Source organism: Hemitrygon akajei, chromosome 11 (genome assembly GCF_048418815.1).
Source record: "Hemitrygon akajei chromosome 11, sHemAka1.3, whole genome shotgun sequence".
NCBI classification, from domain to species: Eukaryota; Metazoa; Chordata; class Chondrichthyes; order Myliobatiformes; family Dasyatidae; genus Hemitrygon; species Hemitrygon akajei.
Window position 1 is genome coordinate 91,758,392 of NC_133134.1, and position 26,654 is coordinate 91,785,045.

At 45.6% G+C, this 26,654-nt stretch overlaps 1 protein-coding gene across 2 annotated transcripts in view; it reads left to right on the top strand.

Annotated features, from left to right (window-relative positions):
* The window catches only part of LOC140735836 (protein kinase C beta type), a 372,385-nt gene that overhangs the window by 275,907 nt on the left and 69,824 nt on the right, over positions 1 to 26,654 (top strand). For both annotated transcript variants that reach the window (XM_073061348.1, XM_073061347.1), the window contains exons 9-11: positions 8,007 to 8,153; positions 16,946 to 17,119; positions 20,304 to 20,395. In XM_073061348.1, coding sequence (XP_072917449.1) covers positions 8,007 to 8,153; positions 16,946 to 17,119; positions 20,304 to 20,395 — 413 coding nt within the window. The remainder of the gene's footprint in view (positions 1 to 8,006; positions 8,154 to 16,945; positions 17,120 to 20,303; positions 20,396 to 26,654) is intronic.

Genomic DNA, 26,654 nt, shown 5'->3' on the forward strand with positions numbered 1-26,654 from the left:
TGACATTGAGTACGACATTGTTGTTGTGACCCCACTCAATCAGCTGATCTGTCTCCCTCCTGCAAGCTGCCTCATCTCCATCTGAGATTTTACCAACAACAGTGGGGTAATTGGCGTATTTGTAGATTCCATTTGAGCTGTGCTTAGCCACATAATCATGGTTTTGGAACAGTAGAGCCATCGGCTAAGCATGCATCCTTATGATGCATCTTAAGTTGATTATCAACAAGGAGGAAATGTTATTACTGATCTGCAGTGTCTGTGGACTCCCAATAGGGAAGTTGTCACAGCCACGCATTCAGCGCAGTCTCCTCTATTCCTGGACCTCGGTAACACAACCTATTCTGACATCCCTCCCAATTTTCCTAGTATTTGTCCCAGTGTTAGCAGCTGCACCCAGCATTTTCTATAGTGTGCATATGCCATCTGTCCTACCCCTCTCAATAATAAACCTCCAAACTTTGCTCCTCTCAACTAATCCCAGTTATAGTCATAGAGCAATATAGGCCCTTCAGCCCAACAAGTCCATACCATCCATGACACCCACCCATCTAGACCTAATTTCCTGTGTTTGGGCCGTATCCTTCTAAGCCCGATCTCTCCATGTTCAGTACCAATCCAAATGCTTCATAAATGATAATATTGTAACATGCCTCAACCACGTCCTCTGGCAGTTCATTCCATAATTTACTACCTTCTGTGTGAAGAAGTTGCCCCTCAAATCCTCTTTAAATCTTTCCACTCTCACCCTAAATCTATGCCTGCAGTTTTGGACTTTCATATCCTGGGGAAAAAGAGTGCCTACCTTACCTTATCATGATTTTATAAACTTCTGAGGTCAAAGGAATAAAGAGCGAGCCTGACCAACCACTCTAACTCAGGCTCTCTCGTCTTGGCAACATGTTCATAAGACTTTTCTGGATTCTTTTAGTTTAACCTCTTATTTCCTGTAATAAGGTGACAAAAACTTTACACAGAACTCCAAGTACTGCTTCACAAAAGACTAATGTGATTGCAATATAATGTCCCAAGTTCTATACTCAGTTCTCTGAACGCCCACCATGGTTCCCACCCATCTAGTCTCTGACTGATGGCCAGGTGAATGCCTCCTTCACCACTCTTTCTATTGGCAACATCACTTTCAACAGATGACGCTCTTGTACTCCTGAGTCCCTCTGATCTGTTAAAATGTGTATGCCCTGGCATTCATGGTATAAGTTCTAGGCTGATTTGACTTGCCAAAATGCATCAACTCACATTTATCTATATTGAAATGTATTTTACATTCCTTGGATATCTTCCCTAACTAATCAAAATCTGTTCTTCATTATCAACAACACCTCTTAGTATCATGTCATCCATAACCTTTACTGATCATGTCCTGTGCATTCGCATCCAACTCATTTTTATAAATAATGAATAACAACACCAACTCCTGTGGCACACCATTAATCTCTGGCCTCCATTCCAAGAAAGTCCTCTGAGCCAATTTTAAATCTACCTAACTAGTGCTCCCTGGATTCTGTGGGACCTGACTTTACAGATCAGCGCTATCAAAGTCTGAATAGAAAACATCCACTGCCCTACCCTCATTTACCTTTTGTGTAACCTCTCCAAAAACTCCAGCATGTTCATCAAACATGAAGTTCCAAGCATAAATTAGTGCTAACTCCTCCTAATTAGACTCTTTCTTTCCAAATACTGGTAGATCCTGTCCTTGGAATTCCCTCCAGAGTTTCCCCATTGCTGATGTCAGGCTGGCTGGCCTGTAGTTTGCTGGCTTATCCTTACTGCCCTTAAACAATCTAACAATATTGGTCACCCACTCTTTGAGAACATCACCAATGGCTAATAATGAAACAAGTATCTCTGCAAGGGTCCCCACAATTTATCTTTCAGCTTTCATTAAAGTCCAAGGATACATTTGGTCAGGCTCCGGGGATTTAACCACTTTAAAACACTGTGAGGCTGCAATTACATCCTCCCTGATAAAATGAATGTTCCTCAAAACATCTCCACTTGTTTCCTTTACCTCCTGAGCAATCATGATTTATCCTCAGTAAATACCGAGGAGAAATATTCATTAAAAATCAAATACATGTCCTGCTGTTTTGAGACATAGGCGGACATGCTAATCTCTAAAGGGACCTACTTTTGCCTGGTCACCATTTTAATCTTCGTGACACCTACATTCTTTGCATTTATAAAAATTTAACTTGTGAGACATTAGTACCCCACTTGACAGTTTTTGCCCTAATTCTTGGGCTATAGTCACACCTCAGAAAATAATGCATCCTCTAGGAGCTTCATTCCCCCAGCACTCCTGGGAACGTAAAGGCCACTCCAGGTATTAAAAGACTTTCCACTTTTTGGAATATACTATTTCTCCCAGCCTTGCATTCTAATAATCCCTGCTGCAACTGACTGCAATTGTGACTCTTCATAATGTAGTTCTGTCATGCTTTGACAACACTTCCCAAACCTGCCACCTGTCCCACCAAGATCAGGGCAGCTGGTACGTGGAAGCACCATTGCCTGCAGCTTCTCCTCGAAGTCACACTTTTTACTCATTTGGAGATATATCACTGCTCTTTCGAAATCCTGGAACTCCCTCCCCAAACCACATTGTGGCAGTACCTTCAGCACAAGGGCTGCAGCTGTTCAAGGAGATAGCTCACCTCCACCTTCTCAAAGGCAATGAGATGGACAGTAAATACTGCCTTTGCCAGCAATTTTCTGACCCTGACTTAAAAAACGTTTCTAACAGCCCCTCCCACCCAGACTGTAACAACTGGTTTCTCTTCTTGGACCGCTCTGCCCCTACACCACTTTTCTTACATCATAGGAAAGGGATTGTTTGAGTTTGAGTGGCCTGTGGAAAGCGGCTAGTGAGTGAGTGGGCCAGTGAAGGAGTGGAGATTTAAGGCTTTGACTCGAGAGGTTTCAACGAGAAGAGGCAGAAGACGAGTTTGTTCCCAGTTAGTCTTTGCAATGCCTCCTGAGACGGTGATGTGCCTGTCCTGTGAGATGTGGCAGTCTTGGAGGAACTCCCCTCTCCCGTGGAGTCACATTTGCCAGAACTGTTTGCGGCTGGGCGATCTGGAAGACCATGAGAGGAATCTGGAGCAGCAGTTGGATGACATTCGACTCATAAGGGAGAATGAGGCAGTCATAGATGAGAGCTACAGGGAGGTAGTCACACCTAGGCTGCCGGAAGCAGGTCATTGGGTGACAGTCCGAGGGGGGAAAGCGAAGGAGAGTAGACAGGTAGTGCAGAGCACCCCTGTAGCCATTCCCCTGAATAATAAGTTTACCATCCTGGATGCTGTTGGCAAGGATGACCGACCAGGTGTGAGGCACAGTGGCAGGGCCTCTGGCACTGAGTCTGACGCTATGGTGCAGAAGGATGGGACGGAGAAGAGGAGAGCTGTCGTCATTGGAGACTCTATAGTCAGGGGAGCAGACAGGAGATTTTGGGGACATGAGAAGGACACCCGCATGGTTTGTTGCCTCCCAGGTGCCAGGGTCCGGGATGTCTCTGACCGGGTGCATGACATACTGTTATGAGAAGGAAAGCAACCAGAAGTCGTGATACATGTTGGTACCAATGACATAGGCAGGAAGAGGGATGAGGTCCTGAAATGTGAGTTTCGGGAACTTGGTAGAAGGCTGAAGAACAGGACCTCAAGGGTGGCGTTCTCAGGATTGCTGCCAGTGCTACGTGATAGTGATGGTAAGAATTGGAGGAGATGGCAGTTGAATGTGTGGCTGGGGAGTTGGTGCAGGGCGCAGGGTTTTAGATTTTTGGATCATTGGGATCTCTTCTGGGGAAGGTGGGACCTGTACAGATTGGATGGGTTGCACCTGAACTCGAGGGGGAGCAATATCCTTGCAGGTAGGTTTGCTAGCATGGTTCGGGAGGGTTTAAACTAATTTGCAAGGGGGATGGGACCCGGAGCGATAGAGCAGTGAAAGAAGTGCATGGAGTAAAGCCAGGTGTAACATATAGAGAGGCTTTGAGGAAAAAGAAGCAGAATAAAGGGTGTAAAGGTAGTAAGGTAGAAGGGCTAAAGTGTGTGTACTTCAATGCAAGAAGCATCAGGAACAAAGATGATGAACTGAGAGCTTGGATACATACATGGAATTATGATGTAGTGGCCATTAAGGAGACTTGGCTGGAACCAGGGCAGGAATGGATTCTCAATATTCCTGGATTTAAGTGCTTTAAAAGGGATAGAGAGTGGGGAAAAGGGGAGGAGGGGTGGCATTACTGGTCAGGGATACTATTACAGCTGCAGAAAGGGTGGATAATGTAGCAGGATCTCTTTTGAGTCAGTATGGGTAGAAGTCAGGAACAGGAAGGGAGCAGTTACTCTACTGGGGGTATTCTGTAGGCCCCCCGGTAGCAGCAGCGATACCGAGGAGCAGACTGGGAGGCAGATTTTGGAAAGGTGCAAAAATAACAGGGTTGTTATCATGGGTGACTTTAACTTCCCTAATATTGATAGACACCAGATTAGTTACAGCGGTTTAGATGGGGCAGAGTTTGTTAAGTGTGTCCAGAATGGATTCCTGTCACAGTATGTTGACAAGCCGACTAGGGGGAATGCCATACTAGATCTAGAATTAGGTAACGAACTGGGTCAGGTCACAGATCTGTCAGTGGGTGAGCATCTGGGGGACAGTGATCACCACTCCCTGGCCTTTAGCATTATCATGGAAAAGGATAGAATCAGAGAGGACAGGAAAATTTTTAATTGGGGAAGGGTAAATTATGAGGCTATAAGGCTGGAACTTGCGGGTGTGAATTGGGTTGATGGACCTGTGGTCCATGTTTAAGGATCTTTTGCAGGATGTTAGGGATAAATTTGCCCTGGTGAGGAAGATAAAGAATGGTAGGATGAAGGAACCATGGGTGACAAGTGAAGTAGAAAATCTAGTCAGGTGGAAGAAGGCAGCATACATGAGGTTTAGGAAGCAAGGATCAGATGAGTCTATTGAGGAATATAAGGTAGCAAGAAAGGAGCTTAAGAAGGGGCTGAGAAGAGCAAGAAGGGGGCATGAGAAGGCCTTGGTGAGTAGGGTAAAGGAAAACCCCAAGGCATTCTTCAATTATGTGAAGAACAAAAGGATGACAGGAGTAAAGGTAGGACCGATTAGAGATAAAAGTGGGAAGATGTGCCTGGAGGCTGTGGAAGTGAGCGAGGTCCTCAATGAATACTTCTCTTCGGTATTCACCAATGAGAGGGAACTTGATGACGGTGAGGACAATATGAGTGAGGTTGATGTTCTGGAGCATGTTGATATTAAGGGAGAGGAGGTGTTGGAGTTGTTAAAATACATTAGGAAGCATAAGTCCCCAGGGCCTGACGGAATATTGCCAAGGCTGCTCCACAAGGCGAGGGAAGAGATTGCTGAGCCTCTGGCTAGGATCTTTATGTCCTCGTTGTCCACAGGAATGGTACTGGAGGATTGGAGGGAGGCAAATGTTGTCCCCTTGTTCAAAAAAGGTAGGAGGGGTAGTCCGGGTAATTATAGACCAGTGAGCCTTACGTCTGTGGTGGGAAAGCTGTTGGAAAAGATTCTTAGAGATAGGATCTATGGGCATTTAGAGAATCATGGTCTGATCAGGGACAGTCAGCATGGCTTTGTGAAGGGCAGATCGTGTCTAACATGCCTGATAGAGTTCTTTGAGCAGGTGACCAGGCATATAGATGAGGGTAGTGCGGTGGATGTGATCTACATAGATTTTAGTATGGCATTTGACAAGGTTCCACATGGTAGGCTTATTCAGAAAGTCAGAAGGCATGGGATCCAGGGAAGTTTAGCCAGGTGGATTCAGAATTGGCTTGCCTTCAGAAGGCAGAGGGTTGTGGTGGAGGGAGTATATTCAGATTGGAGGGTTGTGACTAGTGGTGTCCCACAAGGATCTGTTCTGAGACCTCTACTTTTCGTGATTTTTTATTAACGACCTGGATGTGGGGGTAGAAGGGTGGGTTGGCAAGTTTGCAGATGACACAAAGGTTGGTGGTGTTGTAGATAGTGTAGAGGATTGTTGAAGATTGCAGAGATACATTGATAGGATGCAGAAGTGGGCTGAGTAGTGGCAGATGGAATTCAACCCAGAGAAGTGTGAGGTGGTACACTTTGTAAGGACAAACTCCAAGGCAGAGTACAAAGTAAATGGCAGGATACTTGGTAGTGTGGAGGAGCAGAGGGATCCGGGGGTACATGTCCACAGATCCCTGAAAGTTGCCTCACAGGTAGATAGGGTAGTTAAGAAAGCTTATGGGGTGTTAGCTTTCATAAGTCGAGGGACAGAGTTTAAGAGACGCGATGTAAAGATGCAGCTCTATAAAACTCTAGTTAGGCCACACTTAGAGTACTGTGTCCAGTTCTGGTTGCCTCAGTATAGGAAGGATGTGGAAGCATTGGAAAGGGTACAGAGGAGATTTACCAGGATGCTGCCTGGTTTAGAGAGTATGGATTATGATCAGAGATTAAGGGAGCTAGGGCTCTTTGGAGAGAAGGAGGATGAGAGGAGACATGATAGAGGTGTACAAGATATTAAGAGGAATGGACAGAGTGGACAGCCAGCGCCTCTTCCCCAGGGCACCACTGCTCAGTATAAGAGGACATGGCTTTAAGGTAAGGGGAGGGAAGTTCAAGGGGGATATTAGAGGAAGGTTTTTCACTCAGAGAGTGGTTGGTGTGTGGAATGCACTGCCTGAGTCAGTGGTGGAGGCAGATATACTAGTGAAGTTTAAGAGACTACTAGACAGGTATATGGAGGAATTTAAGGTAGGGGGTTATATGGGAGGCAGGGTTTGAGGGTCAGCACAATATTGTGGGCCGAAGGGCCTGTAATGTGCTGTACTATTCTATTATCTATTATCTAACTGCCTATACAAGTCAAGTCAACTTTTATTGTCATTTCGATCATAACTGCTGGCACAGTGCATAGTAAAAATGAGACAACGTATTTCAGGACCATGGTGTTACATGACACAGTACAAAAAACTAGACTGAACTACATAATAAAAAAAACACAGAGAAAGCTACACTAGACTACAGACCTACACTGGACTGCATAAAGTGGACAAAAACAGTGCAGGCATTACAATAAATAATAAACAGGACAGTAGGGCAAGGTGTCAGTCCAGGCTTCGGGTATTGAGGAGTCTGATAGCTTGGCGGAAGAAACTGTTACATAGACTGGTCGTGAGAGCCCGAATGCTTCGGAGCCTTTTCTCAGACGGCAGGAGGGAGAAGAGATTGTATGAGGGGTGCATGGGGTCCTTCATAATGCTGTTTCCTTTGCAGATGCAGCGTGTAGTGTAAATGTCCGTGATGGCAGGAAGAGAGACCCCAATGATCTTCTCAACTGGCCTCACTATTCGCTGCAGGGTCTTGCGATCCGAGATGGTGCAATTTCCGAACCAGGCAGTGATGCAGTTGCTCAGGATGCTCTCAATACAACCCCTGTAGAATGTGATGAGGATGGGGGGTGGGAGATGGACTTTCCTCAGCCTTCGCAAAAAGTAGAGACGCTGCTGGGCTTTCTTTGCTGTGGAGCTGGTGTTGAGGGACCAGGTGAGATTCTCCGTCAGGTGAACTCCAAGAAATTTGGTGCTAGTAGCTGATAGTAGTTGATAGTAGCTCAGACAATCCCATTCCCCTTTAATTTTCCCTGTCATCTATTCTCCCCACATTCCTTTCAATTTCCTCCAGATTTTGCCACTACTCCACATGGTAGGGGCAATTTACAGCAGCAAATAGACCTATCAGCCTGCACACCTTTGCATGTGGGAGGAAACTGGAATACGCTGGGGAAACCAGGGTGATGCAAACTGCACACAGACATGCCTGAAGTTAGGATTGAAAGGGGTCTCTGGTGCTACCTGCTGTGTCACTGTACTCCTCTCTCCCTGCAGCCTTATCATTTTTGCCTTGGTTGACAGACATAGCTTGAGTATTATTACTGGTGGTCTTCTGTCTTTTTCTAGAGAGCCAGAATTGGACCAGGATCTAAGGCGGCTGAGGAGAAGAGATCTGATTCTTGGTCCAAAATTGACAACAATGGCAATCGAGACCGGGTGAAGCTGACTGACTTCAACTTTTTGATGGTGCTGGGAAAAGGCAGCTTTGGGAAGGTAGGAGTGGTGACACCATGTGGCTTCCTTGTGTTAATGTTTGTTCAGCTAGTCTGTGCACAATGGTGTTGAAAGGAGTGGAACACTGCAATACAGAAAACAGTAGCAATGAGAGAATGTCCAGAGAAGGCATTTTTAGTCAGGGGAAGTCTTTGATAGGGAATTGAAGGAATCATCTGCTTTATTACAGCAATTGCTGTTGGATCTCCCCAGGACCACAGCTGCAGATTGATGTCATTTCCAAATTGATCTAACTGAGCACCAGGCCACCCAGGTCTTGTTGCATCTCCCCTTATTTGACTCTGTCACTAAGCTGATTGCCATGTATACCCCACACCGACATCCTGTCAGTTAGAATTCACACTTACCCCCCCCCCCCCCCCACGTAACTTTGTGTCATCTGCAGACATGGAGATATGCTTAGTTCACTTGTCTATATTAGCGTATAATATAAAGTGGTCAATATTTCAAATTGATTACTTTTTATTGGATCTACAGTAGATCCAGTGGGAAATGAGGTGGGTGTTGTAATGGAAAGAAGAAGAGTGTAATGTATTATGTGAGTATTCGTAGGTCAGAGTGCGTATGACGTCAGAACGCGGGGGTTTTGTAAAATGGAAGTCTGGTGAATAAACATGTGTGTTTAATACTGCGGTGTCCGAGTCACATTAACGCTACATGGTGTCAGAGGAAAGCGGAAAGGAAAGGAAGAGACAACACGTAAAAAGATGTCACAGTTACAGCCACGGTCGAGTTTAAGCCTACGAGGTAATATTGCTGAGAATTGGAAGGTACGGCTCCAGCAGTTTGAGCCTACGAGGTAATATTGCTGAGAATTGGAAGGTATGGCTCCAGCAGTTTGAGCCTACGAGGTAATATTGCTGAGAATTGGAAGGTACGGCTCCAGCAGTTTAAGCCTACGAGGTAATATTGCTGAGAATTGGAAGGTACGGCTCCAGCAGTTTAAGCCTACGAGGTAATATTGCTGAGAATTGGAAGGTACGGCTCCAGCAGTTTAAGCCTACGAGGTAATATTGCTGAGAATTGGAAGGTATGGCTCCAGCAGTTTGAGCCTACGAGGTAATATTGCTGAGAATTGGAAGGTACGGCTCCAGCAGTTTAAGCCTACGAGGTAATATTGCTGAGAATTGGAAGGTACGGCTCCAGCAGTTTAAGCCTACGAGGTAATATTGCTGAGAATTGGAAGGTATGGCTCCAGCAGTTTGAGCCTACGAGGTAATATTGCTGAGAATTGGAAGGTACGGCTCCAGCAGTTTAAGCCTACGAGGTAATATTGCTGAGAATTGGAAGGTACGGCTCCAGCAGTTTGAGCCTACGAGGTAATATTGCTGAGAATTGGAAGGTACGGCTCCAGCAGTTTAAGCCTACGAGGTAATATTGCTGAGAATTGGAAGGTACGGCTCCAGCAGTTTAAGCCTACGAGGTAATATTGCTGAGAATTGGAAGGTACGGCTCCAGCAGTTTGAGCCTACGAGGTAATATTGCTGAGAATTGGAAGGTACGGCTCCAGCAGTTTCAGCCTACGAGGTAATATTGCTGAGAATTGGAAGGTATGGCTCCAGCAGTTTCAGCCTACGAGGTAATATTGCTGAGAATTGGAAGGTATGGCTCCAGCAGTTTGAGCCTACGAGGTAATATTGCTGAGAATTGGAAGGTATGGCTCCAGCAGTTTGAGCCTACGAGGTAATATTGCTGAGAATTGGAAGGTACGGCTCCAGCAGTTTGAGCCTACGAGGTAATATTGCTGAGAATTGGAAGGTACGGCTCCAGCAGTTTGAGCCTACGAGGTAATATTGCTGAGAATTGGAAGGTACGGCTCCAGCAGTTTGAGCCTACGAGGTAATATTGCTGAGAATTGGAAGGTACGGCTCCAGCAGTTTGAGCCTACGAGGTAATATTGCTGAGAATTGGAAGGTACGGCTCCAGCAGTTTGAGCCTACGAAGTAATATTGCTGAGAATTGGAAGGTACGGCTCCAGCAGTTTGAGCCTACGAGGTAATATTGCTGAGAATTGGAAGGTACGGCTCCAGCAGTTTGAGCCTACGAGGTAATATTGCTGAGAATTGGAAGGTACGGCTCCAGCAGTTTGAGCCTACGAGGTAATATTGCTGAGAATTGGAAGGTACGGCTCCAGCAGTTTGAGCCTACGAGGTAATATTGCTGAGAATTGGAAGGTACGGCTCCAGCAGTTTGAGCCTACGAGGTAATATTGCTGAGAATTGGAAGGTACGGCTCCAGCAGTTTGAGCCTACGAGGTAATATTGCTGAGAATTGGAAGGTACGGCTCCAGCAGTTTAAGCCTACGAGGTAATATTGCTGAGAATTGGAAGGTACGGCTCCAGCAGTTTGAGCCTACGAGGTAATATTGCTGAGAATTGGAAGGTACGGCTCCAGCAGTTTAAGCCTACGAGGTAATATTGCTGAGAATTGGAAGGTACGGCTCCAGCAGTTTAAGCCTACGAGGTAATATTGCTGAGAATTGGAAGGTACGGCTCCAGCAGTTTAAGCCTACGAGGTAATATTGCTGAGAATTGGAAGGTATGGCTCCAGCAGTTTAAGCCTACGAGGTAATATTGCTGAGAATTGGAAGGTACGGCTCCAGCAGTTTGAGCCTACGAGGTAATATTGCTGAGAATTGGAAGGTATGGCTCCAGCAGTTTAAGCCTACGAGGTAATATTGCTGAGAATTGGAAGGTACGGCTCCAGCAGTTTAAGCCTACGAGGTAATATTGCTGAGAATTGGAAGGTATGGCTCCAGCAGTTTAAGCCTACGAGGTAATATTGCTGAGAATTGGAAGGTACGGCTCCAGCAGTTTGAGCCTACGAGGTAATATTGCTGAGAATTGGAAGGTACGGCTCCAGCAGTTTGAGCCTACGAGGTAATATTGCTGAGAATTGGAAGGTATGGCTCCAGCAGTTTGAGCCTACGAGATAATATTGCTGAGAATTGGAAGGTATGGCTCCAGCAGTTTGAGCCTACGAGGTAATATTGCTGAGAATTGGAAGGTACGGCTCCAGCAGTTTGAGCCTACGAGGTAATATTGCTGAGAATTGGAAGGTACGGCTCCAGCAGTTTAAGCCTACGAGGTAATATTGCTGAGAATTGGAAGGTACGGCTCCAGCAGTTTAAGCCTACGAGGTAATATTGCTGAGAATTGGAAGGTACGGCTCCAGCAGTTTAAGCCTACGAGGTAATATTGCTGAGAATTGGAAGGTACGGCTCCAGCAGTTTAAGCCTACGAGGTAATATTGCTGAGAATTGGAAGGTACGGCTCCAGCAGTTTAAGCCTACGAGGTAATATTGCTGAGAATTGGAAGGTACGGCTCCAGCAGTTTGAGCTGTTTTGCACCGCTAGTGGCGTAGCTGAAAATACGGAGAAAGTGCAATGTGCTACATTTCTGCATGTGGCAGGAGCAGAGGCAATAAAGGTTTGCAACACATTTGTCTTCCAAGAGGGTGAGCGAGATAAAATTGAAGTGTTGAAGAAAAAGTTTCAAGATTACTGCGAACCGAGAAAAAACCTACCGTACATTCGACACATTTTTTTACGAGGGCTCAAGGACCGACAGAGACTATAGATGCCTACATAACAGATTTGAAGAACAAGGCAAAAAATTGTGAGTTCGGACAACTGCATGATTCTTTAATACGTGACAGGATTGTATGCGGCATACGAGGTGATCTTGTGAGAGGCAGGCTATTGAGAGAGGCGGAGCTTACATTGGAAAAAGCGATTGATATGTGCCATGCTAGCGAGATCACGTCGAGTCAGGTTAAAATGCTTAATGAAGAGACTGAAGTATACAAAATAAAAGCTGTGAAAACTGACAAAAGTAGGACAAAGCCAGTTCCACAGGATTATCAAAAGGAAGTTAACTGCAACAGATATGGTTATAAACATGGATACAGAAAATGTCCAGCCTTTGGTAAGACATGCAAATTATGCAGAAAGAAAAATCACTTTGCAAAGATGTGCAAATTGCAGGAGCAAGCAAGGAAAATGCATGCTGTGGAACAGAGTGAGTGCAACAGTGACATGTTCCTTGGAACAGTTGAAGTGGAACAGGAGGTATGCATCAAGAATATTGATAATGCAGAGATGGATGTTGAAGATGAATGGACTCAAGATCTGATAATAAACAGGAGGAATGTGACATTTAAGCTTGACATTGGGGTGAGGTGCAATGTGATGTCAGCAGAAACATTCAACTCACTGGACATCAGAGGAAAACTTGGAAAATCCACCTGCAAGCTTGTTGGATATTTTGGCCACAAGACAGCATCATTGGGAAAGAAAACACTCACCTGTGTGTATAAAGGACAAAAACACAAGATAGAGTGTGAGATTGTGCAACAGCATATTTTCGGCAATACTAGGCAGAGCAGCATGCGTAGAGCTAGGCCTGGTGAAGTGAATCAATGGTGTTGAGAAAGAAAATGACTATCTCAAAGACTTTGCTGACTTGTTTTCTGGACTAGGATGTTTACCAGGGAAACACCATATCCAGATTGATCCAACTGTTGCACCAGTTGTGCATGCTCCAAGGAAGGTTCCAGTAGCTCTCAGGGATCAAGTAGTGGAAGAACTACACAGAATGGAACAGATGGGAGTCATAACAAGACAAATTGAACCGACCGACTGGGTGAATAGTATGGTGACTGTGGTCACAGAGAAAAAGATTAGGATTTGCATGGATCCACAAGATCTCAACCGAGCCATCAAAAGAGAGCACTATCCGCTGCTCACGGTTGAAGAGGTTGTCTCCCGCATGCCTAATGCAAAATACTTTTCAGTATTGGATGCAAATCAAGGTTTCTGGCAGATCAAGCTGGATGAAGAAAGTTCCAAATTATGCACTTTCAACACGCCCATAGGGAGATATCGTTTCTTGCATCTACCCTTTGGGATTTCTTCTGCATCAGAGGTTTTCCAGAGGTCAGTGGCACAAATGATTGAAGGCCTGGATGGAGTGGTCAGTATCATTGATGATTTACTGATATGGGGTGACACCATTGAGGAGCATGATCAGGGATTGAGGAAGCTTCTGGAGGGAGCACGTGAGTACAACCTAAAACTGAACAAAAGTAAATGCAGGATCAGAACTACAGAGATCAAATACATAGGTCACGTACTCAGCGCTGATGGGCTAAAACCAGATAATGAAAAGATAAGGGCTGTGGTACAGCTACCACCACCCGAAGACAAGCAAGGACTTTTGAGGTTCATGGGCATGATGCAGTATCTTGCCAAGTTCATTCCCAACTTATCGGAGGTCAGTGCTCCACTTCGAAAGCTACTAGAGAGCAATACTGAATGGCATTGGGAAGATGAACAGAAGAAAAGTTTTGACACATTGAAGCAGTTGGTTACCAATGCACCAGCATTCAAGTTCTATGATGTCAATGAACCGGTGACAATGTCTGTGGATGCCAGTTCAGAAGGAATAGGAGCTGTTATACTGCAGGATGGGAGGCCTGTGGCGTATGGATCATGAGCACTTTAGAGACTGTCAACGCCGATATGCTCAAATCGAGAAGGAATTACTTGCCATAGTTTATGGGTGTGAGAAGTTCCACCAGTATGTATAAGGCAAAGAAATCCAGGTTGAGAGTGATCACAAACCACTTGAGAGCATCTTCAAAAAGCCACTTCATCAAGCTCCTATGAGGCTGCAAAGGATGCTTCTCAGGCTACAGAGGTACACTCTCAAAGTCACCTATAAGCCAGGAAAAGAACTGCACATCGCTGATGCTTTGAGCCGTGCTTACCTCAAAGAGCAAAAGGAAGAGTTGCTAGGAAGAGAGCTGGAGGTCAACTGGGTTACACCTCAGCTACCTATTTCTGAGGAGAAGTTGAACATGTTCAGGAAAGCGACTGCAAAAGATCCTGAAATGCAAATGGTAAGAGACATTACAATGAATGGATGGCCAACAGAAAGAAAAGATGTTCCAAAAGAAATACAGAAATACTGGACATTTAAAGAGGAAATTAGCTGTGCATCAGGACTAATGTTCAAAGCGGCAAAACTCATAATACTAAATCAAATGAGACAGGAAATGCTCAACAGAATTCATGAGTCACACCTGGGGATAGTGAAATGTAAAGAAAGAGCAAGGGACATTCTCTATTAGCCAGGTATGTCAACTCAGATAGAGGACATTGTGTCTCAATGTGCTGTTTGTAATGAAAATAAAAACAGCAATCCAAGAGAGCCTTTGCTTCCCCATCCACTACCAGGAAGACCATGGGAGAAGCTTGGCACAGATCTCTTTTGCTACAATGGTGCAGAATATCTACTTTGTGTGGACTACTATTCAAAATATCCGGAAATCACCAAGTTAAGTGACACGTCCAGTCAAGGTGTCATTACCGCAATGAAGTCGACATTTGCAAGACATGATATTCCAGATATTGTCGTCAGTGACAATGGTCCACAATATGCCAGTGGTGAGTTTAGAGAGTTTTCAGAAAGCTGGGAATTTCAACATGTTACTTCCAGTCCTGGGCACGCTCAGTCTAATGGACAAGCAGAGAGAACTGTACAAACTGTGAAGAACATGCTCAAGAAGACACAAAGCAGCAACGGTGACCCGTACATTGCTCTGCTTGAATACCGCAACACACCGTTTGAGGGTGTGGGGTTCTCTCTTGCACAGCTGTTGATGGGATGTCGTCTGAAGTCCAAGCTGCCAACATCCACAACTCTACTGACTCCTGAAAGTAATGCTCAAGTACAGGACAAGCTAAAGTACAAGCAAATAAAGCAAAAGAGCTACTATGACAGACATACAAGACAGTTACCAGATCTGCATATAGGTGAAAATGTCAGAATACAGAGAGGAGACACTTGGCAGCCAGCCAGCAACCAAGATCCTTCATAGTTTGCACGCCGGATGGAAGAGTCTACAGGAGGAACAGGAAGCATCTGCTGAAGACAGGTGAGAAGGTGTTTCCACGTACAGATACACAGGACATTTCCACGGATACAGACATGGAAACAAACGACACCAAGAGTGAGGGGCGTGACGAAACCCCACGACACAATGACGGTGAATGTTCGGCACAGACAGACCGAGGTGGAAATGCAGACACAGAGGTTACTCGAGAGACTGACTCTGAAGGACAAGCACAGTCACAGTTCTATCGCACAAGGTCTGGGAGACAAGTCAAACTTCCAGCTAGATACAGAGACTAGATCTACCTACAGTCTTGCACAGTTTGAGACAAAATCACACATGTTATAAGTTCCAAGGTGTGAAATAAAAGGTTTATTAGTCTATGTTAGTAAAAGAAAATATACTGCTGTTAGTATTGTAAGATACAATGTAGAATACAGTATAAGAAGTTAAGATTTTATTAGTTTATGTCATGGCTGTTGTAATGTTAGAAAGTCATACCTAGAGGCATTGTTTTGGTAATTCACAGTATTGTAAAAAAAAACTTGAGAAGGAGGATGTAATGTATTATGTGAGTATTCATAGGTCAGAGTGCGTATGACGTCAGAATGCGGGGGTTTTTGTAAAATGGAAGTCTGGTGAATAAACGTGTGTGTTTAATACTGTGGTGTCCGAGTCACATTAACGCTACAGAGAGAAGCAGAAGACAGAGGGAGTGTCAAGGCTGTGAGAAACCAAGAGAGACTGAAAGACACCACATATGCTGGTGGAGAGAGTGAATGGGAGGATTTCCAGTGAAGGGTGATCTGTCTGGAAGTAGAAGATAAATGTGGTCAGGGAGAGAGCAGAAATTCTGGAACTCCTGAACAAGCAACTGCTGGAAACTGAAGATGGAGTGAATGTTGGTGTTACTCTGGTGGTTGGGTACACTCTCTTGGTGTGTTTCCAGATGCACAGAATTAATCAAGCAACTCATTTATAGAGGCAGTACCAATGGAGATATAAAAGCTGAAGAGGAGCATTTATTTGGAGTTAAATTATTTAGGGGAGAATTTTTCCCTGCAACTTCACGAGAGGATGTTAGAGTAGCGGTGCAGGTGAGCTGAGTCAAGGTGTAGGAGTCAAAGTAGTGTGAGTGCATGAATCAGCCTATCACTGAATCCCCTTGTGGATGTGTTAAACACAGGCTCTAGTGCTCACTCTGTCAGTGGGTGTGAAATATGCAAGGCATTATATTGAGAAAAGGGAGTTGGAGTCACACCATCACATGGACAGATGGGCTGATAAATCACCTCGGTGCCTGCTGAACTCAGGCTGTTTGTTCCAATACCTTTTATGTAGTAGAGACTGCACCTCTAAAGCATTTTGTTGGCTGTCAAAGGCCCTGAGAAATCCAGGAAAGGTCCCATATAAACGCAAGTCCTTTATTTCCCGCAATCCGTCATCTTAGACCCTCACTCTGTGTTCTTATTGCTTAGGTCAGGAAACCTGTAGGGTGGAGAGTAACACTGTCAAAGGTGGTGTAGATCCAGCCTTTGGCCCTCCTGTGCCAGTCAGATTTTTTTCCGCACAAAAAAAATCAAATGGGATTTATGGTCCTATTTAGCACTGCATTGGAAGACTTGGATGGTTGTTAAGCAAAAATAATGTGGTTGTCAGCTGCGTTATGCTGGCAGTCAGTGCTTTGATTCACATTGAAGCATGACCTGGACATGCTTACTGGGCCGTGAGCTAGTGCCTGTGGCTATAAGGCAGGAGAAGAACAATTGCTGTTTCAGTCACTCCTCAGTAGGCTGAGCTTACAGTATTCAGCCTGTGTTTCTTTGTGAACTGTATGTGTCTATGTGTTGTATGCCCTGTCTGTACTCTACAGGTGATGTTAGCTGAAAGAAAGGGCACTGATGAGCTGTATGCCATCAAGATCCTGAAGAAGGATGTGGTGATCCAGGACGATGATGTAGAGTGTACCATGGTGGAGAAGAGAGTTCTGGCTGCTCCCGGGAAACCCCAGTTCCTGACCCAACTGCACTCCTGCTTCCAGACCATGGTAAGTAGGTGAGCATAAAGGCAAGCATTTGACTTCCTTATCACTTGTTGTGCCTTCCAAATGATGTGTACACAGTTACACTGAGATTCCTCTGTACTCACCACAGCACTTCTCTGTTTAGATTACAGTCTACTTTGAAATTTCCCTTACACTTTCTCACCTTTAACTGTCAAACTTTCTCCCAGTCATTCAATCTCTGCAAACAAGAGAAAATCTGCATATGCTGGAAATCCGAGCAACACAGGAACTTAGCAGGTCAGGCAGCATCTTGGAAAAGAGTACGTTTGACTTTCGGGCTGAAACCCTTTGGCAGAACTGGAAAAAAAAGGCTGAGGAGTAGACTTGAAATGTGCAGGAGGGGAGAGTGAAGCACCAGGTGATAGGTGAAACTTGGAGGGAGAGGAATGAAGCAAAGAGCTAGGAAGCTGATTGGTGAAAGAGACAGAAGGCCATGGAAGAAAGAATAAAGGAGGGGGAGTAGCACCAGAGGGAGGCGATGGGCGGGCAAGGAGATAACATGAGAGAGGGGCAAGGGAATGGGAGAGGGTGGGGGCATTACTGGAAGTTTGAGAAATCGATGGTCATGCCATCAAGCTGGAGGCTACCCAAACAGAATATTAGGCATTGTTCCTCAAACCTAAGCGTGGCCTTGTCACAACAATGGAGGAGGCCAAGGACATATTGGAATGGAAAATGGAATTAAAATGGGTAGCCTCTGGGAGATCCGGTTTTTCTGGCAGACGGAGCATAGATGCCCGGCAAAGCGGTTTCCCAATCTATGTCGGGTCTCACTGATATACAGGAGGCCACACTGGGAGCACCGAACACAGTAAGTGACTCCAAAAAACTCACAGGAGAAGTGTTGCCTTATTTAGAAGGACTGTTTAAAGTCCTGAATGGTAGTGAGAGAGGAGGTGTAGGTGCAGGTGAGGCACTTGTTCCATTTGCAAGCAGGGAGATCAGTGGGAAGGGACGAATGGATAAGGGAGTTGCGTAGGGAGTGATCCCTGTGGAAAGCAGAAAGTTGGGGGGAGGGAAAGATGCATTTTCTGGTGGGATTCCTTCAAAGAATTATGTGATGAAGATGGAGGCTGATGGGTTGGTAGGTGAGGATAACAGGAACCCTATCCCTGACAACAGTGGTGTGTTCATTTAGAGTCAATGGTGAGAAGGAGGACCACACACTATGCTGCTGGTGTTTAGGGTGGCAATGAAGGTTCTCCATCGCTGGTGGTGTTCAGGGCTTCCTTCATAATGTGTCAATAGCTTCCTCTTGTTTTTCACTACTGTCAGTCATGCAAGTCCTGGGTGAATACCATCGTACTCGGATGTAGAAGGAGTCTTCATTGCTATTTCCAGAAACAATGTTTTACCAGTCAGGGTTAGAACAATAGAACACTACAGGCCCTTCAGCCCTCCATGTTGTGCCGACCCTTATAATCTTGTTGTTACTCCTCAGCTGAACCTCCTATTTAGGAATGAGACAGGCAGTATGTGTAAGAGAGATTGTGATACTGGATCTCCTATTTAGGAATTAAACAGGCAGTCTGGGTAAGGACACACTTTGGATCTTGTGATAATAATGCCATCATTTTCCAGATGGAGAAGGATAGGTGTGGTCCTCAGGTTGAGATTCAAAACTGGAGAAAGAACAATTTTGATAGCATCAGAAAGGATCTTGCAATAGGATTGGAATAGTTCATTGCTGTCAAAGGGATGCTTGGTAAGTGGGAGGCCTTCAAAAGTGAAATTTTGGGAGTACAGATCAGGATAATAGGCAAGGCTATCAGGTTTAAGGAACCTTGGTTTTTGAGAGATATTGAAGTCCTGGTTAAGAAGAAGGAGGTACATAGCTGGTATAGGCAGCAAGGAACAAATGAGGCACTTGAGTATAAGAAACAGGGAAATCAGGAGGCTAAAGGAAGGCATGATGTTGCTCTGAGACAAGGTGAAGGAGAATCCCAAGGCTTTCTAAAAGGGCCCTGGCAGAGGTATTTAATATAACATTATCTGTCCTCTGGTGCCAATGTTGATGCGGCTAATTTGAAGCAGAGTGTGCAGTTTTGATCATTCCTCTGAATTAGGTGTTGGAGGACTCAAGGATAGTTAATCTTATTCCATTGTTGAAGAAAGGCTCTAAGAATAAGCCAAGAAATTATAGGCATCAATGTGATATCAGTAGTGAGTAAATTATTGGAAGGTATTCTCAAGGACCAGATATAAGCATTTGATTCAATAGGGCTTGATTAGGGTAATCAACATGGTTAGTGTATGGGAGGTCACGTCTAACCTATATTATAGAGATTTTTCAAGGAAGTTATCAAAAAAGTTGATGCATAAAGGTAGTGGATGTTTTCTGTGGACTTTAGCAAGGCTTTTGACAAAGTGCTGCATGGTAGGCTAGTTAAGAAGGCGCATTCACTTGGCATTCTGTATGAGGTAGCAAATTACTGTAGATTAGACATTGACTTAGCAAGAGAAGCCAGCGAGTGGGAGTAAATGTTTGCCTCTGTTATTGAAGGCCTGAGGCTAGTGGAGTGCCACAGGGATCAGTGCTGGGTCCATTGTTGTTTGTCGTCTGTATCACTGATCTGAATGTAGTAAACTGGATCAACAAATTTGTGGGTGACAGCTGGATTGGAGGTGTAATGGACAGCAAGGAAGACTATCAAAACTCTCAGTGGGATTTGGGCTAAATGGAAAACTGGGCTGAAGAATGACAGATGCAATTTAATGCAGACAAGTGTGAGATGTTGCACTTTGTGTGGACAAACCTGGGTAGGACTTACACAATGAACAGCAGGGAATTGGAAGAGGGGTCTGTAAATACAGATCTGTAATTCCTTGAAAGTGGTGTTACAGGTAGATAGGGTCATAAAAAGAGCATTTGGCATATTGGCCTTCATAGATCAGAATATTGAATACAGGGGTTGGGATGTTACGTTAACAACGTTGATGGGGCTAATTTGGAGCAGAGTGTGCAGTTTTGATCATTCCTCTGAATTAATCCTATATCCTAGTTTATTGTTCTTGGAATCATAATGTTACAGAAGAAACAAACAAAAAAAGTTTGTTCTGGCTGAAAATGGGGCAGTGAATTGTGAAGATATTCTAGTGTGTTGTACTGTTAATCTTTGTTTGCTGTGAGAAGTTATTCTATCACCCTGTGTTGTTTCTGCACCAGGAGCGTTTGTATTTTGTGATGGAGTATGTGAATGGAGGCGATCTCATGTACCAGATTCAGCAGGTTGGCAGATTCAAAGAGCCCCATGCTGTGTAAGTATTTTCTTACTGCAGAATTCATGGGTCACCTTTGTATTGGTAAAGTTCTTCCACTAATGCATATCCTTACATTACTTTCATGTTTAGTGGAGTCTCACAGTCTCGGGTTGTGTTTTCAGCTTCCCTTACAGACAACATAAACCTGGTTCTCTGCTGGTGATACATAGTTAGAGGTGTTTTTCAGAGAGAGCAGTGTGTCCAACATTACAAAATTTCTGTATCTATCCTGTAGTTAGAACTTTCAACTAGAGTTGGGGGTCAGATTCGGGTAAGAAAATGTATAAAGTTTAAGCAAATAGACATAGTGATGGTGCAGTAGAGCAAAGGCATCCAATGACTCTATGGGGAGGACAGGAGGGTCATTCCAGTGGCTTATATTGATAGTCAGTGGGAACTTGAGGATCAGGTGTGTACAGAAAATGTTCATCATTGTAAGAACTGTATTAGTCAAAGGTTACTGTATATTAGTAGAATATTTCAATTTCCTTAGACTATCCAGAGTGTTAAAGTTATAAAAAGGGTAAAATTGTGAAGTGTCTCCAGGAAAACTTCCTGAGTCAATATATAGAGAGACATACTGGAGAGAGTGTAACACTGAGTCTCCCCTTGGGAATGAGGTAGGAGAAGTTACAGAAGAGTCTGTCAGGGAGCATTTTGGGCTTAGTGACATTAATTCTATTAGTTTTAAGCCTATGATAGGAAAGTTCAGGCCAGATCCACTGGTTGCAGTGTTAAGTAGAATAGGGCTAATTTTGGAGAAATTAGGCAGCAGGTCAGTTGGGTGAGTATATTTGAATGGAAAGGAATAAATGGCAAGGCGGAGGCTTTTAAGAGTGTGGTATCAGAGTCCAAGAGTAGCATGTTCCTGTTAGAGTGAAGAGTAACCCTGGCAAGTTTTGGGAACCCTGGCTGACAAAAGATATTCGTCCAAAATGAAGAAGAATACATTAGGTTTAAGAAGTTGTGGAGAATGAATCCTTTGCCTATTGTTACGTAAACCCCGTAACCAGGTAACTTACCAGCAAAGATAGATGGATCAGCTGAGTCGGATGCTACTATTTTCAAACGTTTTATTCAATAAGGGCACAAACGTATGGTTAATACAAAACATTCAAATCGTCAAAACTCAATCTAAAATACCGGTGTAACCATAATCAATCAGAAATAAGCTCTACAGTTGTCTAGGGGGGTAATACTGAGTCCAACGGAAGTCTTAAGAGTCACTCAGAAGTTTGCAGGCTTTTTCCTTTACAATTTAGAAAAGATGCACACTTGCCCGTCGTCTCGGCAGAGCAAATCCTTGGAATCAGGGGAGCAGACTTCCCCGTTGTTATTTTAAAAGCAGTCTTTCGTTGGTTTTAGCCACAGATTCAAAGTCGGAATCTAGCGCACGTAGCTTCCTTCAAAATGGCGTCCCGCTCCCACGGGAATCGATCTCGTGTCTGCTGGGGCATCTGAGGATCCTCCCCTCAGACCCGCCTTTATACTTCTTCACGGGATCGCAGGTATCAATCAAGTTGCAGGTAATGCGATCTTTCTCTTAACCAGCCCACTTTGCCCGAGGGCTTTTCACGTGGTTTCCATGAGACGATAATCGAAGTCACCGTTAGTCTGCTTCTTGAGCGAACGTGGTCTTTCGCACGTCTCTCTTTTGGGTCAGCTGACCCCCCCTTAACTAGAGTTCTTGCGATTTTCACAAAGGAGGGGGCCAACGGCATAACACCTCCCCCCATAATGGGTTTTAACCAGCGGTTAAAAACAGGTTGACACCGGATTTTTTTTCTCTTTCTTTTTGAATCTACATACTACACAAGCTTTTCTCTTCACAGAGTACTACTGTTATACATTCAAGTCAGTATCTAAACAGGTAACAAGTACAGTGCCCCTTTTCTTTAGTACCTTACCCTACCGTGCCATACATCGCATACTTAATTCAACACCTGGATAAACAATCCGCTAGCACATTATCACTCCCCTTTATGTGCTGGATCTTAATATCAAATTCTTGTAGCATCAGACTCCAGCTTAATAACCTTCTGTTTTTGTTTTTCATATTGTTCAAGAATACCAGCGGGTTGTGATCAGTATAGACCACTAGGGGTCTTTGCGCCGGACAAATGTACACTTCGAAATGTTGTATCGCTAACACAAGCGCTAACAATTCCTTTTCCACGGTAGAGTAATTCCTCTGGTGTCTATTGAACTTCCGAGAGAAATATGCTACCGGGTGCTCCACTCCATCCCCCGCTTGCTGCAATAGGACTGCTCCTGCCGCCTCATCGCTGGCGTCCGTGGCCAAGGAGAAGGGGGTTAACAGATCGGGCGCTTTTAACACCGGGTCATGGCACAGTACGGCTTTTAACTTTTCAAAGGCATTCTGACAAGAATGACCCCACTCAAATTTTTCCTCCTTCTGCAGTAATTTTGTAAGGGGGAGCGCAATGTCCGCAAAATTTTTACAGAATTTCCGATAGTATCCCACCATGCCCAGAAACCTCCTCAGGGCCCTTTTGTTGGAGGGTACCGGGACCTCGGAAATAGCCCGGACCTTCGCCTGCACAGGGGCCAACTGCCCGTCTCCCACCACATACCCCAGATAGGTGATCGTGGCATGACCAAACTCACTCTTGGCGAGGTTTACAGTAAGGTGGGCTGCCGACATTCGGGTAAACAAACTTTCTACAGCCCCCAGATGCTCCTCCCAGGTGTCATTCCAAACTACCACATCGTCAAGATAAGCCTTGGTGTGGGTTAACCCCTTTATCACAGCGTCTATCATCCGCTGAAATGTCCCTGGGGCATTTTTCATCCCAAACGGCATAACGTTGTACTCGTACAACCCAGACGGGGTGACAAAGGCTGAAATCTCTCGAGCCCGGTCCGTTAAAGGAACGCACCAGTACCCCTTTAGCAAGTCAATTTTTGTGATGTACCTTGCCTTCCCCAGTTGATCAATGCAATCATCCACCCGGGGAAGAGGGTAAGCATCGGTCTGGGTAACCGCGTTGACCTTCCGATAATCGGTACAGAATCGTATGGTCCCGTCCGGCTTTGGGACAACCACGCAAGGAGAAGCCCACGCGGATGAGGATTCGCGGATTATCCCAGCAGCTAGCATATGTTCAATCTCCTTCTCTACCAGCTGGCTTTTCTCAGGATTCATCCGATAAGGGGCTTGTTTAATAGGTTGGGTTGAGGTAGCTATCACATCATGTTGTGTCCCATTACACCTTCGGGGAACATCTGGGCATAAGTCTGCATGCCGGTTAACGAGCTGTATTACCTGCTCCCGCTGTTCAGGCTTTAAGTGGCCAACTTTACCCGCAAGATTCGCCAATACGACAGAGTTCTCTAATCTGGTAGGGACTATACCTATCTTGTCGAACCGTTCTGGTTCCTCCTTACCGTCCCCCCCAACTTCATCGGCTTTCATAGCCACGCCAACAACCGGGGGGGTGGGTTCGTGATACCCTTTTATCATGTTCACGTGAACTAACTGGGTCGGCTTTCGTCGGTCGGGGGTTTCGATCACGTAATTCAGCGAGTCTATTTTCTTACGCACTGTATATGGTCCTTGAAACCTCGCCCCCAGGGGGTGAGTAGCTACCGGGAATAGGACCAGGACCCGGTCGCCCACGTGAAACTCTCGTTCTCTCGCTCTCTGGTTATACCACTGACCCATTTTTTCCTGAGAGGCTTTAAGGTTTTCGTTTGCCAAGGCGCATACTTGACGCAGTCTTTCCCGGAATTTCAGCACATAGTCGACCACACTGACTTGGGCGGTCGGGTTAGACCATTTTTCTTTCAGTAGGGTTAGGGGTCCCCTGGGCCTGTGACCGAAAACCAGCTCGAACGGACTGAACCCCAGGGAGCACTGGACTGTATCCCTTACGGCAAATAACAAAAGGGGTAAAGCCTCATCCCAGTCTCGAACGTTCTCCTGGCAATAAGCTTTAAGCATGGTCTTTAGGGTAGCGTGGAACCTTTCCAACGCTCCCTGTGACTCCGGGTGGTATGCAGAGGCCATAATCTGCCTCACCCCGAGCTGGGTCATCATCTGCCGAAATGCGTTCGACGTGAATGTACTTCCCTGGTCTGATTGTATCTCCTTGGGTAGCCCCACGGTGGTAAAGAATTTGATAAGGGCCTTCACCACCGCAGAGGTCCTAATACTACCCAGAGGCACGGCCTCGGGAAATCGTGTAGCGGCACACATCAGGGTCATGATATACTGCCGCCCACTCGCAGTTTTAGGTAAGGGTCCCACAAAATCCACAATGACTCGGGAGAAAGGCTCCTCACATGCGGGAATAGGTCGGAGGGGGGCCTTAGGGATAACTTGATTCGGCTTACCCACCACCTGGCAGGTATGACATCTTTTACAATACTCAGTAACATCTTTCCTCAGATTGGGCCAATAGAATTCCCTCTGAACCCGCTCCACGGTCTTCTTTATTCCCAAATGCCCGCCTAAAGGTCCCTTATGGGCTAAGTCAAGAATGTCGTTCCGATATACTTTCGGGACTACTATCTGATGTAGCACCGCCCAGTCCTCATCGGCCTGCACCGCAGGGGGTCTCCACTTCCTCATCAACACCCCCTCCTGGAGATAATAACCCTCTGGCTCTGCCTCCAGTTCAGTCTCGGAGAGAACCGACTCTCTCAAGGCTACCAGCTCCTCGTCACCATTCTGTTCCCGTACAAACTCTCTTCTGGCTAAGGACCGGTCTACCTCCTCTCTATTTCCCACTCGTTCCACCCTACTCTCCGTTTTCCCTTCCTCGGACTCTCGTTGGTACAGAGTCGGTAAAAAAGTTTCGGCCAAATCAAAACTGGCCAGATTCCACCCGCTCTCGGTCTCAGCGGCCCTTTTCGACATGCTGCGAGTGACCGCACATGCGGGATAGAATTTTTTTTCTGAGGGAGGGTCTTCAACTCTCACGGGCTGGGTGGTCAGCTTCACGGCGGCACCCATCTTCCCACCCGCTAGGTCGTTACCCAGAAGGACGTCCACTCCTTCTCCTGGCAATTCCGGCAGGACCCCCAGATCTACTGGTCCCGACACCAACTCACAATCTAGAAAGACCCTATGCAAAGGCACGACCTCGGTTCGGTTCCCGATACCTCTAAGGGCTACCTCCCCCGTGCGAGGGCCGAATTTTAACACATTACGGCTAATTAACGATAGTTCCGCCCCCGTGTCTCTCCAAATTCGTACGGGAATTGGGGGGTCCCCTTCCTTCAAAGCCACGGTTCCTTCGGACCTAAATGTCTCCCGCCCCTCCTGTATTCCATCTGTCTGGGGCCTGCTTGTCGATTTTCAGATCGACGCAACACAGCCTATGGAAATAGCTGCTTTCCCTCGTTCCGACTCCTTCCTCGGAGCAGTGCATTTTGATGCAATATGTCCCACTTTTCCACAATTAAAACAGTTGAAACCAGGAGATCTCCAGGTTTCTTGTCTGTTATCCTCACTTTTTGTGCTAGCTCCCGGTGGAGTTTCTCCCTTAGCCGGTGGACTGTCCCTACCATTCCGACGGTCTCTCGGGTAACTTTTTGGCGAGGAAAACTTTGTCTTGTGGGTTAGGGCATATTCATCTGCGAGCCTAGCCATCTCTGAGATGGACTGATTCGTCCTCTCATTTAAATACATTCGGATCTCTTCCGGAACGCAACTTTTAAATTCCTCAATCAAAACTAGCTCCCTGAGACGCCCATAGTTCTCGGCCACCTTTTCAGCTGTGCACCAACGGTCCAAGAGCACACCCTTCTCATGGGCTAGCTCGGTATACGTTTGATTCCACCCTCTTTTTAAATTTCGGAACCTTTGTCTATACGCCTCAGGTACTAACTCGTAACCTCGGAGAATGGCCTCCTTTACTTGATCATAATTCCCGTCCCTTTCTGTGGGCAGCGCGGCATATACCCGCTGTGCTTTTCCTCGTAACACACTTTGTAACAACGCCACCCATTGCTCTCTGGGCCACTGCTGATTCTCTGCCACCTTTTCAAAGAGCAAGAAATAACTATCAACATCCGTCTCCTCGAACGGGGGGACCAACCTCAACGCCCGACTAATATCAAACCCCTCCTCTTTCTCTCCCCCTTGAGTTCTTCGCTCTTGTTTTCGCCTGTCCAGCTCCAATTCATAGTTCCTTTGTTTCTCTCTCTCTTCTGCTTCTAGCTGCTTTAGTTTGAACACCTGCTCTCTTTCCCTCTCGGCTCTCTCGGCTTCTCTTTCGGCTTCTCTTGC